The sequence below is a fragment of the Adiantum capillus-veneris genome, chromosome 5, assembly GCF_014529385.1.
Source record: "Adiantum capillus-veneris isolate H3 chromosome 5, ASM1452938v2, whole genome shotgun sequence".
NCBI classification, from domain to species: domain Eukaryota; kingdom Viridiplantae; phylum Streptophyta; class Polypodiopsida; order Polypodiales; family Pteridaceae; genus Adiantum; species Adiantum capillus-veneris.
The window spans coordinates 77,449,793-77,469,130 of record NC_140935.1 but is presented as its reverse complement, the minus strand read 5'-3'; the positions used below and the strand labels follow the sequence as shown (position 1 = coordinate 77,469,130).

Sequence of the window (19,338 nt, the reverse complement as noted above, 5' to 3'; positions counted from 1 at the left end):
AACCACACGAGCGTCGGGGTGGATCGATTGAGTGGCTAGGCTCGATCGTATATCTGTGAACAGGCCAGAGTTCGAGTAAGTCCAGAATTCTTTTTGGCGGTAGGTACTGCTTTCTGGTGTTGCGCTGTGGCAAAGCATTCTGCTGCAACGAGCCTCTCCGCCCTCCTTTCAAGGTTTTGCCATGCCATGTACTTGCGATCTCCTGCTTGCTTGATCTGACAAACATGGGTTTAAGAAAACCGGGCTTGCCGAGGTTGGAAAAGTTTTAGTTTGTTATTTAGCAAGAATGTTGAAAAAAGCCCAATGATGCAGGAGGATGAAAACTTAATTCCTCTCTCTCCCCCTCTCTCTCTCTCTCTCTCTCTCACATCCACCATTGTGTTAGCTTGCATATGTCATATGGCAATCCACCATTTGAGCTCTTTGCAAACTACACTTTGCTTCATGTGAATCAGACGGAAACCATTGGAATATGCATAGTCAGCAAGAGCATGGTGATTGACTAGAGACTTCTTCAGGATGCGATGATTTGAGTTAGTTCAATAGGTAAATCAAAATGTAAAATCCTGGATATATAAGCTATCTCTGAGCTTTTCCAATTCAAGGATTTGTAAGTTATAAACGTCTTTCCCCGCTCTGGAACACATTGGATGATGCTCATGATGCTACCACCTCTCAAAAGTGCAATTTGGTGCAATTAATGAGTGAAGCTAACGATTGATATTTGCTTGAATGGACATAGTCTAGCAAATACTGAGCCTCAGTATAGCCATTAGAGAGGAGTTGGCCCTATTTACTTGACATTTTCTCGTACTGTAAAGGTTTTCTTAATTTGTACTCTCAATTATGACCGCAACCCAAAGTTTTGCGAAAAAAAAGTTTACACGGCACTCGTCGAAAGAATTGAAATTTCCACTGTAATTCGAGAATAAAATTGAAATGCAGGCAAACTTTCCAAACTTGGATTGGGAGAAGCTAAGGATTGGTAGCAAAGAAGGCTTTCTAAGAGTGAAATTTATACCATTTAATGTTGCCTTTTTACAAGGCTCTCAAGCTCCACAGGATTACAGCATACAATCCTTAGTTGTAAAGGAAGGGGCAGAGAAGTTAACAATGGGCAAGATTGCATACCCATTACAGTTTTTAAGTGAATTGCTCAAGTGGACATCTAAAAAAGTAACGAGGTAAATAACTTCTGGGACGTGCCAGTGAATCTTTTAATGTTGCAGGAGAATAGCCTGCACTTACATTTCTAATTAATTACAAGCATTTCTTTTGAATTAGAAGCTTATCCATGTTTTAAAAATTAACCTCTCTGAATTTGCAGCTACGGAAAGTAGGCTTGTTAGAAGGGAGTCGACCAATGAGCAGGACTGCGGGAAATACACGAGGTCGAGTGGTTAAGCAGCAGGCTTATAATTCATACAAGATGTTCCTCCTCGCAAATCAGCGTTCACCAAGACGAGCTCCATCCAACACCGAGTTCCATTACATGACCCTAGGATTGACAATTTAGAGGATGTGTGTCTCAAGCATAAAGCAATGTTAAGCTGAGAGAGGAATAAAATACAATTAAGATTTTCCTTCACAGCTTTACTTGAACTGGGATTTAAATTAAGCATATACTAGCATGACAATTTCATGAATGGGTTATAATAATAGCGATGTTACAACCCCATGCACTAGCAGTAAGCATGGTCTTTAAGGGTAAACACCGTGGTCTTTGGGCAGTCATGTTTCGATTTGTATTTGTTTCTGTTAACTGGCAATTCAAATAGTTGTCTCTCATACCTTCATGAATCTGGCTTCAATGTTTTACTACAATGATAGGCATCTCGCACCTTCTGGCAGCATCCTTGGCATTGGCACTGCGACAACATACTTCTGTGGGGGGATTTTTCGAGTCGGAGGACCATGTTTGGTAATAGCATGTTCTCCTGATCTATTTTCTGATAAACTCATCGGGAAGTCTGGTCCATGTTGCTTTCCCAACCTATGTACAATCGACAATCTCTCGAAGTCGTGACTTTTGCCTCGAACTTCTAATACAGACATCGAACAATCAAGTCTGTACAGCAAAAACAACAAGGAGTTATACATGACTGACGGGATTGACAGCAAAAACAGCTGAAATTCTTGGGCACATTGAATGGTTAACGCTGACATAGAAAAGACCAAGATTGCCAAATAAGAAATGTGCAACTTTTAGACTCATGATAGGCATTCACACAAGGTAAAAGCATCAGCTCCATCATACATAGATTGACTAGACAACAGAAAAAAAACTAATGCTTAGACCTAAATTAGCTCTTATGGATAAAAATTATACTTCGCCAGTAGGTGCCAGGCCCCGAAGAAGCTTCAGTGCTTCAGTGCTTCAGTGCTTTTTAGTGAGAAATGAGCACTCCAAACTACATGGAGGAGAACAAACACTTTTCAGACACCTCCATTGTCTCAAAATGCACATTGCTGCCAAGTTTCAGAAAGCATGGTACAGCTCGTTCTCCATGGTGCCCATGTGTATGCCATACATGGTCAGCAGAACCCAATAGGAGGGGGAGGAGAAACAGCCAGAGCATACCCAGTGAAGCATTCAGGGCAAAGCCAGCAAGACTTATCAGATGCAGGTCCCAAAAGATTTCCAGTATCAGCAGGTCTACAGGAGGAAGAAGAAATAGCACCAGCTAAAAGACCCATCAAGGAAGCCTGAATCACGCCACGGAGTGATCTTCACCAGAGAGAGAAAAGCACCAAAAACAAAGTGAAAAGTATATAGATTAGGGTGGATAGATTAGGCTAGCATTCATGATGATGGTGAGAGGATCATGTGCAGCCACAACAAGCACAATTAGGAGACTCAATGCACAAAGAGAATAGGCATAAACTGGATTGATTATTGAACACAAATGCTAGTACACAGTGAGCCATTATATAGGCTTCTCAGGAAAGCTTTGGATGACATCACAAGTGATGGGAGGCATCAAGATCAGCCCAAATCAGCTCTTGGTCGTGCATACCTCTCCATGGGTGTGTATGGGTGTGTGTGTAGCATGTGGAGTTTATGCAAGCATCAACTAAATCAAGTAGGCAAGTCTAGTAGGCAAATACACTGAATCTAGACAAGGTAGAGTAAGGGGAGAGCTCCATGGCGTGGGCTTAGGCACAAATTCCTAACAATCCTCCCCTATTTGTGTCTGAGCACATCAAATGTCAAAGGTACCTTCTAGTGGGGTCTAAGTCTCCCATCTAGATAGGTGTACAAAAGAGTGCCTCCCCTAGAGAGTAGTGGCAATAGGGTGTCGGGCAAAATCCCTTCCCTTGAGAATGGTAGTCAACAAGGGTGTAGGGCACAAGTTCCTCCTCTAGAGAGTTGTAATCAACTAGGGTGTAGAAAAAGAACAAATTGAGTGCATCAAAGTACATCTAGTAGCAAACTGCTCCATTGTCTTCTTCATTTGATTCTTCAAAAATATTGACTTTGCCTTCATCTTTGTTTTTATCTTTTTACAGAAACCAATTAGACCCATGATTGTTTTTACCACAATGCGCACAAGGGTTGATTTTGCAACATTTGTCGGATGTGTGATTGGTGCGATTACAATGTCTGCATCTTTGCTTTGTTTGGTTCCTTGAGATGTAGTGATGAAAGCTCCTCCTGAAGACTTTGGATCTCGGATCTTCTTCCATGCTCTTGGAGCGAGTTGATGACGTCCTCCAAGTTTGGTAGGGGCTCTTTTTCCTTGAGCACTGTGACAATCTGACCATATTCTGCGTCTGGTACCGCTTTGAGTAGAATGGCTACTTGGTCTTCATTCTCCACCGGGCATTTAATGTATACCAATTGGGTGCATATGCTCTTCATTCGGTTCACAAGAGAAGCAAGATCTTCTCCTGGTTCCATGGTAAGACCATAGAGCTGCATTTTGAGAGAGATTTTGGAGTGTTTGGCTATGGCTCCAAAGTGTCTCTCAAGCGTGACCCATGCATCATATGTAGTGCATTCGTCTAGGTAGTGGATGTAATTATCTCCAACAGCGGTGAGAAGGATCCCCAATGCTTGCTCATCCCGTGCTGTGAATTGTGCATGAGATCCTCTAGTCTCGATTCTTTCTCCCTCTCCCAATGGCTTGACCGTGGACCTAGTTGTTTTTTCATTAGGTAGCCCTTGATCTTTATCTGCCAGGTATGGAGCCCCTGGCCATCAAAAACCATGAGATTATCCTTGCCCACAGTGCACCCCAAGTGTCATGAGGGAAAGGTCTTACCCTTAGTATAGGGCAGCTATTCCCTTGTGCGTTTTTGTGCACTAGCTTGCAAAGAGCCCAGCCCAAAGTTTGTCAGGCTAAAAAACAAAACTACTCAAAGGGATAGGCTTCTCCCACTATTTAGAGAGCTTTCTAGAGGTCAAGATAGTACAAGAACATACAATATGGTATGCATAGAACCAACTCTCGGATTTCAGCCCATCAACTCCTTGTACCAGAAGCAAGCGTGCCCTCTTCTTTATTTTTTTTACACTTCTCAACCTTCTCCTTTTTTTAACGAATCACAGCATTAAAGCATGTTTTTGCGTAAAATTTTGGGTGCATGCTTTATAACCTTAAAAATAACGATTTTAAGAGAGGAAAACTTTGTTTTAGAGAAAGAAGAACAAGTCCAGTTCTAGAGAGAAATCTGCAGATTCTAGAGAGAGAAAATCAATGCACGGCATAGAGGATTCTAGCTCTGTTGGCATGGACCACCTTGAGAGAGAGAGAGAGAGAGAGAGAGAGAGAAGAAGAAGAAGAAGAAGAGAATTTTAACATCGTAGGAAACTATCCCAAGAGACCTTAAAGATCTATCCGACAAGGAGAGTTGAACTCAAGACCAAACAAACGCAATGATCAATTCCATCTAGGCCCTCCGACACAGAAACCCTAACCTTCACATACAATGCTATAAAATCAAAACAATCGTCCTTGATTGCAAGAGAAAACAGAAGAAAGAAAGTAATAAAAGAATGTCCACACTTTTTAACACTTACACAATGTTTCCCAAGAGATAGTCTATGACTGGCCAAATGAACGCAATGATCAATTCCATCTATGCCCTCACACGCAGAAACCCTAACTCTCACATACAGTGGTGTAAAATCAAAATAATCGTCCTTGATTGCAAGAGACAGCAAAAGAAAGAAAGTAATAAAAGAATGTCCACACTTTTTAACATTTACACAATGTTTCTCTGATTGAAATCCAACAGTCATCATTCAGTCATGCATACGTGTGCAATGATGGCAATGTGCATAAAAGGGATAAGCTAGCTACAACCACCTCGAATGCGGCTGAAAATCAGTCATGTAGCCAGTATCATAGCCAATGCCTATAAAAGAACATTGGATTGTGCTTGGATGTCACAAGCTTGGAGGCTCCCAAGTAAGAAATCAATAGCAGCACGAATAAAATCTACAATCAACTGAACTTGAATAGAGAGACTCGCCCCAAAGACTAGCACCCCTTTCGATATTTCCTTATTATTGCTTCACAAAGGTACAACTCCCCGAGGGTCCAGCTCTCTTCGAGACTCTGCGTCCAGATACTCCCTGCTCCTTGAAAAGTGGCCCTCGAGACTCTTATAAATAGTACAAGGGATCTCCAAAAGCAAAGCCCCAAAAGCACTTAATCTCAAAAACATCTAGCACTCAAAAGCATACACCAGAACCTCCCAAAAGCAACCAACATAATTGTGAAAATCCATACAACTTGCCATGCCAACATGTCAACGCAATTTGTGGAGATTCAGCCCAACCTTTACGCTTTTGGTAATTGGGGTTTAAGCCCCTTGGCCAGTTCTCCTTAAGTTGGCAAGGGGTTAGGTTTTTAAACCCTAACCCCATAGGCTTCTCGATCACATCTTCTGGGTTCAAATCTTTTAGGTTAGAGTTTTTAAACTCTACCCCTTGTCCTCTCTGTCATTTCTGCAAGTTGGGTACGCCACATCACCAACTTGTGACATTCCCCTTCTTGAAAGAATTGTTATCGCCCTCAATTAACCCGGCTAAACAACCAAAGGACAGAAACTTTCTTCAATAGACACTGACTCTATGTACGCATGCACTTCTCACAAAGTGATGACGTAGCATAACCATTCGAGCAAGATGCGACGTGGCAGGCAATACAACGCTAACGTGGCAGATGCTGACGTGGCACGCTGTACGGATTTTCGGATTCTGCGTTGGCATGTTGACGTGGCAAGCTATACGGACAATCCCGGATTTTGCGCCGAAAGATTGTAAGGAATTTCCGTAATTTGCATTGATTGCTTTTGGTAATTTTTGGGACCAGTAGCTTTTGGGAAAATTTACTTTGGAGTTTAGAAGCTTTTGGGGCTTTGCTTTTGGGCATCCCTTGTAAGAATAAATAAGCCCTAAGGGCCTCACTCTTCAGAGCATCTGGACGCAGAGTCTGAGAGTTGAGGACCCGTGAAGTTGTACTTTGCTCAAAGATTAATACAAAAAGAAATACTGAAAGGGACGTAAGTCTTTGGGGCCAATCTCTCTTGGCACGGAACTACGTTGGGCTATGTCGACCAAATTGAACTGTGATTTTAAAGTTGTGAAGTATTCAAAGTGAATCTCTCTCGTGTCGGAACAGATTCTAGACTTGGGGTACCGAAGCCTGTGACAACACTAAACTCCACAAATCCAACCCTTCTACAAAAATTTCAGTCACTAATCAATCACATTTCTCTCGAGGGTCCAAATACAAATCATGATCATTGTAACATATAATCACATCCAGAATGCGATGATCTCATTAATGTCTCGATGTGCTAAATCTCGTTGCTATTAGATTCATATCCGTTCGTTTCACATTACAAGCAAAGCATACCCATGACCATCCCCACAAGACAGTACATTCACAGTGTCGCGAGACTGACAACCACTATATATATTTGCTGGTTTCTTTCCCTTGATTTTTATTTAATTTTTGGGACTCTCTTGTTAAAATCACAAATGAAAGGACATTGAATGGCCAATGTGAAACGAATGTTGGCCAAGAGTTTCACCCGCAGTCAAGAAGGGCAGGTCGCCACGAGATGGTCGGAGCAGTCGGCATTGAAATCTGAGCAGTAAAAGGATAGCTAGGCTCAATTCAAAGTCATTTAGACCCCTCGGCAAGACTTTTAAGTTGGTGGGTACTAGGAAATTAAACCAAAGGGAGTCAAATGGACACTCGGTGTCACAAAGTGATGACGTGGCTACCGACAGCAGAAACCCTAATTTCTGCCAGAAACCCTAAAAATCCTGCAAACCCTAATTTCTGCCAGAAACCCTAATTTTCAGAAACCCTAATTTCTGGAAACCCTAACCCTAACTGCTGGCTGGAAACCCTAATCAAGGGGGGGGGGGGGGGGGGGGGGGGGAATGCCACGTGGCAGCAAGTACCGATTTCCGGGATTTACGGAAGTAAAAAGCAACTGCAAGGGCGACGCAAATCCACTGCTTTTTCTCTACGCTTGGCGAGAGAGAGAGAGAGAAGGATTATTTGCTTGATTTACTTGCTCTCATGGAGAGAGAGAGAGAGAGAGAGAGAGAGAGAGAGAGAGAGAGAGAGAGAGAGAGAGAGAGACTGCTTTTGATTTGAAGCTTTTGGGGCTTTGCTTTTGGGCATCCCTTGTAACATTTAAAAACGCGGATTAGGGCTCACTTCTCAGAGCATCTGGACGCAAAGTCTGAGAGTGAAAGCCTAACCGCTCTTTGTACTTTGACAATTGATTTGATACATAAAGAAATACTGAAAGGGGCGCCAGTATTTGTGCCAATATCTCTAGGCACGGAACTCCGCCGGGCCAGTGCAAATCTATTGTGATCTGTGAATTGTTTTGAAGTGGTTATTTGGTGCTATCGCGATTGATTCTTGACTTGGAGTGTCCAAGTCTGTTACAATGGTATCAGAGCACGGCCGATTACTCTTCTACGGGAAATCCGATCCCCAATTTTTTTTTCCGCGGCACCTATGGCTTCACTGTAAGGTGCAGCGGAATGAATGTTGTATTTTCTCAAGATTAGTGATCTTTATTGCTCAAGGTTCCTTTTAGTTCTTAGGGAAAGAGAGAGCTTTCCGTCTTATGGAGAGTGCTATGATCACGAACAAAGTGAGTGGATATTGTGTGTGTAAGTGAATGAGACTGAGAGAAGGAGAGAGAAGAGATACGACACCCGAGAGGTTGTAAAACCCTCCTCCGAAGGCCCCACTCTCGTCGGTGAGAGTGGTCTACTTTGATTGCACAAAAGTGTACAATGCGAATGCAATGGACTAATGCAATTTGGACTATGCCGATGACGACGACGGGGATGACTTTAGGGCTGATTTGGGTCTTCTTGTATCTGCTGTCCACAAAGGGGCAAGGCTGAGAATCGGTGCTACTTTGGGGCTGAAATCGACTACTTTTGTCGGGCTGAAATGGTGAGGAAAAAACGCTGATGTGTCTAGGGTAAGGCTGCGTTTTTGAAGAACTGCTGCCGGCTGAAAACGCTGAGAATCTGCTGCGTTTTCCAAGGCTGAACTGATGGTAAAAACGCTGGTTTGGCTTCAGGCTAATGGTGCGTTTTTAATGGCTGAATTCGCTGCTGAATATCAGGCAAGGCTAGCGTTAGTGGGATCTTGGGGGCTGCTGCCAGTTGGGAGTGAAAACGCCAGGCAAGAGAGGTTGAGGGATGGCCATGGCTGGCTCTGGAAACGCCAAGGAAAGGGATCCCTATGGCGATGATGAAAACGCTGGTGGAAGGAGAGGCCTCGCCAAGGGATTGGAGAGGGTCTTGCTGAGAGAGGGAGGGACACCTGTTGCTTGGGGAAGCCTGCTGTGCCTTTGCTCATCTGCCAATTTGTGTTAACTTGCGTTTGCTTATATATTAACTTACCCAATTTGCCCTACTGAGTACCCAACAAAAGTCACTTAATAAATAAGTGAAAAATGTCAAAATAGGGAAAAATGGGATAAAGTCATCTAAAAAATCCCAAAACTCACTCTGATGGAATCTGATGGAAATGCTTATGCTTATGCAATGTGCAACCAGAGGATATGCATCTACACTGAGTGACTGGGCATGCACGGTCTACGAATAGACTGACAAAAGTGCCAGATCACTTCTAATCTAACTTGACTGGACTTGACACAAACCCTGCTATGGTGTAGCTTGTCCACGGACACATAGGGTTGGGATGTGTCACGTGACATTCCCGCAAGGATCAATCGACTCCCTCTGCATCTGGAGATGTGGGCAGTGATCACAACGAAGGTTCAGACAGAGAGTATGGCCCGCCTCGGCCTACTCATGCAGAGCAAAGAGAGATGAAGCATCGTCAATTGATTGGCGATGCAACAAAGATGATGAGTTTTGCGAAGGATCGAAAATTCGCAAAATATAGAAGCGAGACTTCTTTTCAGGAAGTGCATGCGCAGTGGCAGAAAACCACTACACCACCCCTGATACCCGCTCTCAAGAAACCTTCTGATCAAAAACAGTATTCAGAGAAGGAATTACAAGAGGTGTGAAGAAGAGTGGGGATCGTGCCCAACCCCACGTAATTTGTCCACCTTCAAGTGTGAAGAAGAGTGGGGATCGTGCCCAACGCCGAAGGAAGGCAAATCGGCGAGCCTCGGCTGCTCGAGACACAGGTAGGGTCAGAGTGAGGCCAATGCCACTCTCCTGGGTCCCAATAAAGCTGAGATAGGACACGACCCTCCCACACCCAAAGCCTCCAAAGTGCAGCATCAGCGGAAGCGAAACGAGGGTCAACACAACGACGCTTCCCGCGGGAGCCAACTACTCTAATGGCCTCCCATCGAGCTCCGGGAAGGATAGGGTGCGGAAAGGTGGCATCATATGTCAATCTAGCATGAATCCCCTCAGACTGGTCAGTATCAATCGTAAACAGCATGGTGTCTAAACGAACTAATAATAGAGTGCTCTGAGCAAAGAGGCCTTCCCAGCCACAATGGGGAGGCATCTGAACCGTGCCTCTCATGACTGCATCCCACTGTGAAGGAAGGGCGGAATCAATCTCAAGCAATCTGTCTGTCACCCCGCGACCAATGTCATAATGTTCTGCCACTTCAAGGATGGGGGTCAAGCAATCAAGTTTGACACGTTTTCAAGCTATCATGACACACATCGAGCCCTTGAATTTATACAACAGTTTGACATCGCCTTCTCAAGAGGTCATTTCTCGAAACGCTTCAAGGTACGAAGGGTGGCGTCTTATTTGAAAGCAAACGCGCAGACATGATGGTCTACTCTGTTGTTGCAAAGAGAAGCACCTAAGAAGTGGGTAAATATAACATACTAGGACACTCCAAGTCAAGAATCAATCACGACAGCACCAAATCACCACTTCAAAACAGTTCATAGTTCACAATGGATTTGCACTGGCCTGGCGGAGTTCCGTGCCTAGAGATATTGGCCCCAAAGACTGGCGCCCCTTTCGGTATTTCTTTATGTATTAATCACTGTTCAAAGTACAAGAGTGGTTTGGGTCTCACTCTTTAACTCTACGTCCGGATGCTATGCAGAGTGGAAGCCCAAACCACATATTTAAATTACAAGGGATGCCAAAAGAAGAGCCCCAAAAGCTTCAGATCAAAAGCCTAAAAATAAAAGCAAAGGCTCTTTTCCTCTCTCAAGCTCTCTTGAGCTTTAGAAAATAAAACAAGAGATTCTCTCTCTCTCTCTCTCATAATTCGCATTGAGCAAAAGGCTGCTTTTTCCCAACGAAAAATCCGAAAAGCTTCCATACGGTGTCACATAATCATGTCAGCGCTTTTTCCAGGTTCAGCCTGCTGTCCTAGATTAGGGTTAGGGTTTCTGGCAGTTTTTAGGGTTTGCAAGTTTTAGAGTTATGGTTAGGGTTTTTGGCAAATTTTAGGGTTTGTACGTTTTAGGGTTAGGGTTTCCAGAATTAGGGTTTTCAACAGCAGTTGGGGTTTCGGCTCTCCAGCAAACACGTCATCACTTTGTGACATACCCCCCTCTTGAAAGCATTGTAATCGCCCTCGATTACACCTACAAAACAGACAGACGCCATAAACCGTCTTAGCAGACACTGACTGTTAGTACCTACGTACTAGGAACACACATCTAGCACATGTACCAATCGACAGTCACATCACACGACATCACAGGACATCACATGACATTCAACATTCATTCGGGTCTTAGACCATCATTTATCGGCAATGTAGCTAGCAATCGCATCTCGATCCAATCGGGACCTCATCAATGTCCTATTGACTAACCCCTATTGCAACCATGTCTATTCGAGATCAATCAGACCAAAATGCTGCAGTCATTTCGTCTATCAGTTCCTGCACTTAAAAGAAGTCAAGAACAAATCACTATCATAATTAGGAATTCCATTTCATAAAGTCATTCAGCAGAATACTGTCAACTCTCGATATCTTGAAGCTCAAAGAGACATCAGTGACTTTAGTATCAAAATCAAGGCATCTGTTGACAAAGGAGCGGAGTCACTCCCCTCTTGTGCATCCCACTGCACCAGATCTCCGGCCAAGCTGAATTATGGGTTCCATTTGAAGTAGACTATGCTCAACCAAAAGCCTCGAGGTAAAGTTTCACCTCGAGGTAAAGTTTCACAATCTGAGGAGTATCTGCTAGGTCCTTGTAACAGACTTGGACACTCCAAGTCAAGAATCAATCAGCACAGCACCAAATAACCACTTCAAAACAATTCACAGATCACAATAGATTTGCATTGGCCCGGTGGAGTTCCGTGCCCTAGAGATATTGGCCCGAAAGACTGGCGTCCCTTTCGGTATTTCTTTATGTATTAAATCAATGTCAAAGTACAAAGAGCGGTTAGGGTTTCACTCTCAGACTCTGCGTCCAGATGCTCTGCACAGAGAACCCAATACCACTTATATAAAGTTCTTACAAGGGATGCCCAAAAGCAGAGCCCCAAAAGCTTCCAAATCAAAAGCAACTCTTTCTCTCTCAAACCCTCTTAAGGCCTTTTAAGCAATGGAACTCTCTCTCAATCTCTCTAGCTCAAATTGCGTCGCCAAATGTTGAGATTCTAGCGTCGTAAAACCCGGAAATCCGTTCTACTGCCATGTGGCATTCCTGTCGCCAAATTTAGGGTTTCAGCCACATTTAGGGTTCCAACCAACAGTTAGGGTTAGGGTTTCCAGAATTAGGATTTCTGCAGATTAGAGATTCTAGCAAAAATTAGGGTTTGCAAGTTTTAGGGTTTTTGGAAGAAATTAGGGTTTTTGCGTTCGGTAGCCACATCATCACTTTGTGACATACCCCCCTCTTGAAAGTATTAAAATCGCCCTCGATTACGCCTGCAAAACAGACAGAAGCCATAAACAGTATTAGCAGACACTTACTGTTAGTACCTACGTACTAGGAACACACATCTAGCACATATACCAAATCGACAGTAACATCACATGACATCACAGAACATCACAGGACATCATAGGACATGACATGACATGACATGACATTCAACATTCATTCGGATCTTAGACCATGATTTATCGGCAATGTAGCTAGCAATCGCATCTAGATCCAATCGAGACCTCATCGATGTCCAATTGACTAACCCCTATTGCAACCATGTCTATTCGAGATCAATCAGACCAAAATGTTGCTGTCATTTCGTCTATCAGTTCTTGCACTTAAAAGAAGTCAAGAACAAATCAATATCATAATCAGGAATTCCATTTCATTAAAGTCATACAGCAGATCAGCTTTCAGTATCCCTGAAGCTCAGAGAGACATCAGTGACTCTAGTATCCAAATCAAGGCATCTGTTAACAAAGGAGCGGAGTGACTCCCCTCTTATGCATCCCACTGCACCAAATCTCCGGCCAAGCTGAATTCTGGGTTCCATTTGGAGTAGACTATGCTAAACCAAAAGCATCGAGGTAAAGTTTCACAATCTGAGGAGTATCTGCTAGGTCCTCCTCCTCCATCCACTTCGCATCCAATGCAGGATAGTTCTTGAACTTAACCAAGAACTGCCTTCATAGTTCACCTTTATTCTTTGTATCCTTATGTGCCAAAATCTGTTCAGGAACAAGGATCTCCTCGTTTTCTTCCACTTCGGGTTGCTCATCAAGCTTCCCATTATCAGGCACATTACCCTTAAAAGGTTTCAAGAGACTCACATGAAATGCATTGTGAATTCTCCAAGTATCAGGCAGTTTCAGTCGGAAGGAGACGTCATTTATCTTTTCAGTGATCTGGAAAGGTCCGTAGTATCCCATACTAAGCTTTGGAGAAAGACTCTTCTTTCCCTTTTTCTTTCTCAGGCGTGCCTTCTCAAAACGTAAGAGCACCCAATCATCCTCCTTCAATTTCAAGTCACAACGATGGCGATCAGCTGCCTTTTTCTGTCGTTCTTGAGACTTCTGCAAAGTCTCGCGAACCTTGGCAAAAGCCGTATCTAAGTCTCGAGTATATTCATCCGCTTCAAAAATCTTATCTTTCGTGCTTAGGAAGGGTGGAACCTTCGCAGCACCTTCAACAATCTCAAATGGCGCCTTCCCCGTCGAAGAGTGTATCGTGTTATTGCAGGCAAATTCCACCAAAGGTAGGTACTTTTCCCATTGAGTCTTTTGATCCGAGATATAAGACTTAAATAAATCTAGAATCCCTAAGTTGGCAATCTCAGATTGCCCGTCAGTCTACGGGCGAAACGATGACGAGAACTGCAACCGCGTGCCAATGTTCTCCCAAATTGCCTTCCAAAACAAACTGGTAAATCTGGGGTCTCTGTCAGAGACAATCATCTCAGGCATGCCAGGTAATCTGAAGATCTGGGCCACAAACAGTCTTTCTAAGTGATCCGGCTTGATAGTTTTCTTCACTGGAATGAAATGAGCATGTTTCCTAAATCTGTCAATAACAGTCCAAATAGCATCGTGACCACTCTGTGTTCTCGGGAGATCAAAAATGAAATCCATTGCAATACTTTCCCAAGGGCGGGTGGGTATGGGTAAAGGCTGTAACAATCCTTGTGTTTTGTGCCTATCAAACTTGACCTCCTAGCATACTAAGACTCTGCGCACAAACTCTTCCATATCCTTCTTGAGTCTCGGCCAAAAGAAGTATCTCTCTACCCCCTTCATGGTGGTAGCAATGCCGCGATGACCCGTAAAAGGTGGACAGTGGCATTCAGTCATAACCTTTTCCTTCAACGGCTATGTCACGCACAACATGGTTTTCCTCATCAAGTAGCCTTCCCGAATGGAATATCCCGCTACTGTCTCCCCATCCCGTATCCGTGTGAAAACGTCTGCAAAATCTGTATCTGTGGCATACTAGTCGACCATATCCTCGAAGCTTCTACGATGTATCGCGGAAATAGCCAGAACCAACGGCTTCCGAGACAAAGCATCTGCCACCACATTCTTCTGTCCCTGAACCTGGACAATCTGGAGGTGAAACTGTGACAAGATGTTCGCCCACCACATCTGCTTTTCCGAAAGCTACTTTTGTGACAAGAAGTAGCGCAAACTCTGATGGTATGTAAAGACAGTGAAATCCGCTCCGAGTAGGTAATGCCGCCACTGAGTAAGAGCATGGATAACCGCCCAAAGCTCTTTCTCATAAATCTGTGTTGTCATCTCCGGCCTTGAGAACAATCGGCTCTCGTAAGCAATGACATGGCCTTCTTGCATTAAGACCGCACCCAGACTACGACCACAAGCATCACAATATACTTCAAATGACTTCTGTAAGTTCGACAAAGTCAAAACTAGTCTCGTAGTCAATTTCTCTTTCAATGTCTGAAAGGCAGTCACCTCTGTGGATCCCCACGAGAAAGGGACTCCTTTTTGTGTCAAGATATGCAAAGGGGAAGCAACCTCTACAAACTTTCAAATGAACCGCCTGTAGTACGAACACAGTCCCAAGAAGCTTCTAACTTCATGGACATTCTTCAAATCGGGCCAATCACGTAAAGTCTCAATCTTGGCTGGATCCATTTGCACTCCTGCTCTGCTGAGACAATGTGTCCCAAAAAGTGTATCTCTGGTGTCACAAACGGGAGCGCATAACAATATAATATACATTCGGATAAATAGGATTTATCACTTAATACTGAAGCCAGAGGATATAGAGAGAAATAAATAGAGAGAGAGAGAGAGTGAGAAGATCGACAGAGTACTGGGGACCAGAAGATGGGCTGGTCCCCCCCCTTAGAGAGAATCCTTTATTAGGGAGAATCTTTTTACAAGCACAAGATCCGGAGAAAACCCCTCCGTTCTAAATCTCTGACTCAATGGTCGTTCCTTCCCGCAAGGGAAATCCGACAGACGAGCTCTCAATCCTTGTTCCCTCTGTACTCGGAGTCGACACTCCGCAGACAATTTCCGAATTCCGTTCCCGGAATTCCCAAGCGTAGGCCGAAGCCTTCTCGCTTCTCCTTCGCGATGAAGTACCTGCAAACACACACACAAACACGCGACAACAATTCGTATGGCAAATCCACAATACATACCTGTTGCTCTTGCGCATGAAAAGCGACTTCCGTGCTTCGTAGTCTCGCGATTTCTTGCGTTATCTGGCGGCAGAGTCTTCTCTTGCCGACGTTGGTAACTCCTCTTTCAGTGAGGGCATGTGGTGCTTTTATAGCTCCTTCGCCACGGCACGAATAGCTGCTCGCGTAGAAATCGCGGCAGTTTTTTTTTTCCCTTTTTTTTTCTTTTTTTTTTCTTTGCGCTGCTCTATCCGAAATAGGGAGAGAGAATTCGTTGGCTGGTTTTGTTGCTTTATTTTCTAAGTGGCTGCCCACTTATTAAGTGGGCAGCCGACATATTTTAAATTGGTATGAACCTGCCCAAAAATTCAATAAAACCTTATAAGTTTAAAACAATGCTTTTCACAACACTTCCCAGGCGTCCCTGGATGCAACCACATGCACAAATGCAATGCAGACATAGATTCCTCGCGGGATAGCGTTTTCTCTTCCCGGAAAACTCGTTCAAATTTTCCGCTTTTTAAGAAAAGCTTCTCAGAACCCATCTTTATTCTTGTGCTTGCGTCTTTACGCGTATTCCTCTTTTCCAGTTCGGATTTCCTCTCGACTATGGATATCCCCTTTCCGATGCACCCGTCACCCACCTTGTGACGCATCAGGAATACCCATCACCTAGTCCTTTCCCACCGAACTTACGGTACAATCTCCTTCACGATGCTCTATGTCACCCATCCTATGACGCATCAGAGATGTTCGTTCCTGGGTGGTCGGATACTTCTTCCCGATGCTCCCTGTCACCCATCCGATGTGACGCATCAGAAGTACCCGTTCTTGGTGGCCTTACAGATATTCCCGTTCACAGTGCTCCCGTCATTACTTTGAATGACGCACTAGGAATACTCTGTACTCGGTTGTCTCCAGTGTGAAAAACCCTCTCACTTAAAATTCCATATAATTCATTGAGAATTATTTTTCCTTGGTGTTCCAAGCGAGAAAACCCTCTCACTTATAAATCCAATAATTCATTTAGAATTATTTTTCTGTCAGTTAAAGCCAATTTAGCAACATCTAGTAGAAAAATTTCACTTTTCTTTGCATTGATCACTAACTTGTGATCTCGCAATGCCTGAAAGACCTGAAGCAGATGATCTCTGTGTTCTGCCTCATTCTTGGAGAAAACAATGATGTCTTCAAAGAAAGTGCCAACAAATAGCCTGTACTCTCGAAAAATCCTGTCCATCATCCGGCTAAATGTCGCAGGAGCATTGATTAAGCCAAAAGGCATCACCAAAAACTCAAGTAGCCCAAAAGTAGTCTGAAAGGCTGACTTGTAGACGTCTCCATACGCGATTCGGATCTGATGATATCCACTCTTCAGGTCAATCCAGCTAAAGCACGAGGATCCCTGTAATCTGTCGAGTATATCATTGATCCTAGGAATCGGAAATCTGTTCTTGATGGTGATTTTGTTGAGAGCTCTATAATTGATGCAGATTCTCCAAGATCCGTCTTTCTTCAAAACCCACAACACTGGAGAGCAATACGGTGAAGTACTAGGCTGGACAAGACCCTTTTCCAAGAGGTCTTTCACTTGGTTCATAATCTCTTCATTCTGTGCTCGGCTCAGACGGTAAGGTGGCCGGTTCGGTGGTGTGCTTCCAGGTATCAGATCAATGGTATAATCTTCAGGCCCTCTAAAAAGCAATCGGAATGAGTGGAGAAAAATCTTGGCGTTCTTTTGTTCAAGTCAAAACATATTCGACGTTTATCCATCGTTTAGTTCTCTCCCAAAAGAATGAGTAAAGAAACTGAAGTTCATCAAGTACGATCTCTGAGCCCTTCATTTGTCAAAGTCGCTTTCTCGGCCCAGTAGTCATCCTTGGCTCCGTCAAAAGAGCTTCCTGATGCCCCAAAAAGCGGTAAAGTTTGTACTTTCATTCATTTGATTCGGTGCAGGTCCCACACCATGTGGTACCAGTTCTGCTTTTCTATCTGCCTTTTCTGCCACGTTCCTCAGCTGCTCTCGAACTCTCAGGCCTATCGTCGTCCTTATCATTCTATTCTTTCGGTGCCTTTTTAGGGAACTTCGCGGAGATATGTCCATGTTCACTTCCCCTCTCTGATGAAGCGAGCTCTCTCCTCAGGAGTAAGCATGGGTCGTGCATCCTTTTTCTCTGGGTTGCACCTTTCCTTTCTACTTTCATTCCCAGAAGTCTGTTCGGCTCGTTGTGTCATGGCCTCATCTGTGGGGTAGGTCAGACTGCCAGAGTGAATGGCAAAGCCCCACTTCGCATAACTCATCAACTCCTGAATAGAAGCTGACTTCTGCTCCAAGCAATGATCTCGAATCTCTATAGGTAGACCCAAAGTGAACCGCTCAATCTGTTCTCTGAACGAGATCTTCTTAAATGAAGAGGCGGGTAGAAAAGAGCTCCAGAATCTCTCACAATAAGCATTTATTGTATCTTTCTTGGTCATCCGAAGATGGTTCCAAGCAACTCGTATATCTCGTTCATACTCTTGCGTCAACCAAGAAGAAATGAAAAGCTTCTTAAATTTCAGTCATTTAACTGGCGTAGTCTTGTTTAAAAGAAGAGTGGACCACCAAGTGCGAGCATTCCCCTTAGAGTAAGAGGCAGCTCTCCGAATCTTGGAGTGCTCTAAGTAGCGTCCTCCCACGAGAGCGATGTCAAACTACTGTATAAAAGACAAAGTCTTCGATGCATATGAGTATCCTGAAAAAGTATCAAATTTGATCGAGTGTCCACCTTCCTTAAACTCTCGGACTTTCTTGCTTTTATCTTCTAGAAAGTCATACTGGTTGGCTTTATAAAAATTCTTCTTTATAAAAATTCTTCTGGTTCGATAAAATTTTCCGTCATCGGAGTCTGAACTGTCTGTTGACGAGTCCTCAGTAGAACTGTCAATCTCTGGGCGAGATTTAGCCTTCTTTGCCTTTTTCTTGCCCTTTCGGAAGCGTTGTTTCTTGCTTCGCTTTTTACCTTTTCTGTCTTCTTCGCTCGAATCTGAAGAGCTAGAAGAATTGTCAGAAGAGGAAGAAGAAGAACTGGGTACTCCTTCAAAGTGAACGCGCTTCTTCTGATTCTTTGCTTTGTCAAATGTCGACTGACGACCCAAATAACCCGGGGAGTCAGTGCCTTTCTTCTACTTTTTGCCGTGGTTTTTGGCTTTCTTCTGCACGTCAAAAAGCTGAGCAATCCGTGCATCAACCACCTCTTCTAATTCCTTCTCTGAATATTGCTTGTGAGCAGAAGATTTCTTGAGAGCGGGTTTCAAGGGTGGTGTTGTGGTTTTCTACCGTGCACTTCTTGAAAAGAAGTCTCGCTCGTATATTTTGCCAATTTCGAGTCCTTCGCAAAACTGAGCATCATCTTTGCTGCATCGCCGATCAATTGACGAAGATTCATCTCTAGTTGCTCCGCCTGAGTAGGCCGAGGCGGGCCGTACTCTCTACCGGAATCTTCGTTGTGATCCTTGTCCGCATCTCCAGATGCAAAGGGAGTCGACTCATCCTTTCGTGAAGCCATAGGTGCCGCGGAAAAAAAATGGGGATGGGATTTACCGGAGAAGAGAATTCGGTCATGCTCTGATACCACTGTAACAAACTTAGACACTCCAAGTCAAGAATCAATCAGCACAGCACCAAATAACCACTTCAAAACAATTCACAGATCACAATAGATTTGCATTGGTCCGGTGGAGTTCCGTGCCCTAGAGATATTGGCCCGAAAGACTTGCGTCCCTTTCGGTATTTCTTTATGTATTAAATCAATGTCAAAGTACAAAGAGCGGTTAGGGTTTCACTCTCAGACTCTGCGTCCAGATG

General features: G+C 43.9%; 1 protein-coding gene across 2 annotated transcripts in view; it reads right to left on the bottom strand.

Annotated features, from left to right (window-relative positions):
* Positions 1–1,467: 1,467 nt before the first annotated feature.
* Positions 1,468–19,338, bottom strand: part of LOC147457562 (uncharacterized) — a 57,087-nt gene continuing 39,216 nt past the window's right edge. For both annotated transcript variants that reach the window (XM_086512424.1, XM_086512425.1), the window contains one exon: positions 1,468–2,068. In XM_086512424.1, coding sequence (XP_086368550.1) covers positions 1,819–2,068 — 250 coding nt within the window. In that variant the 3' untranslated portion in view covers positions 1,468–1,818. The remainder of the gene's footprint in view (positions 2,069–19,338) is intronic.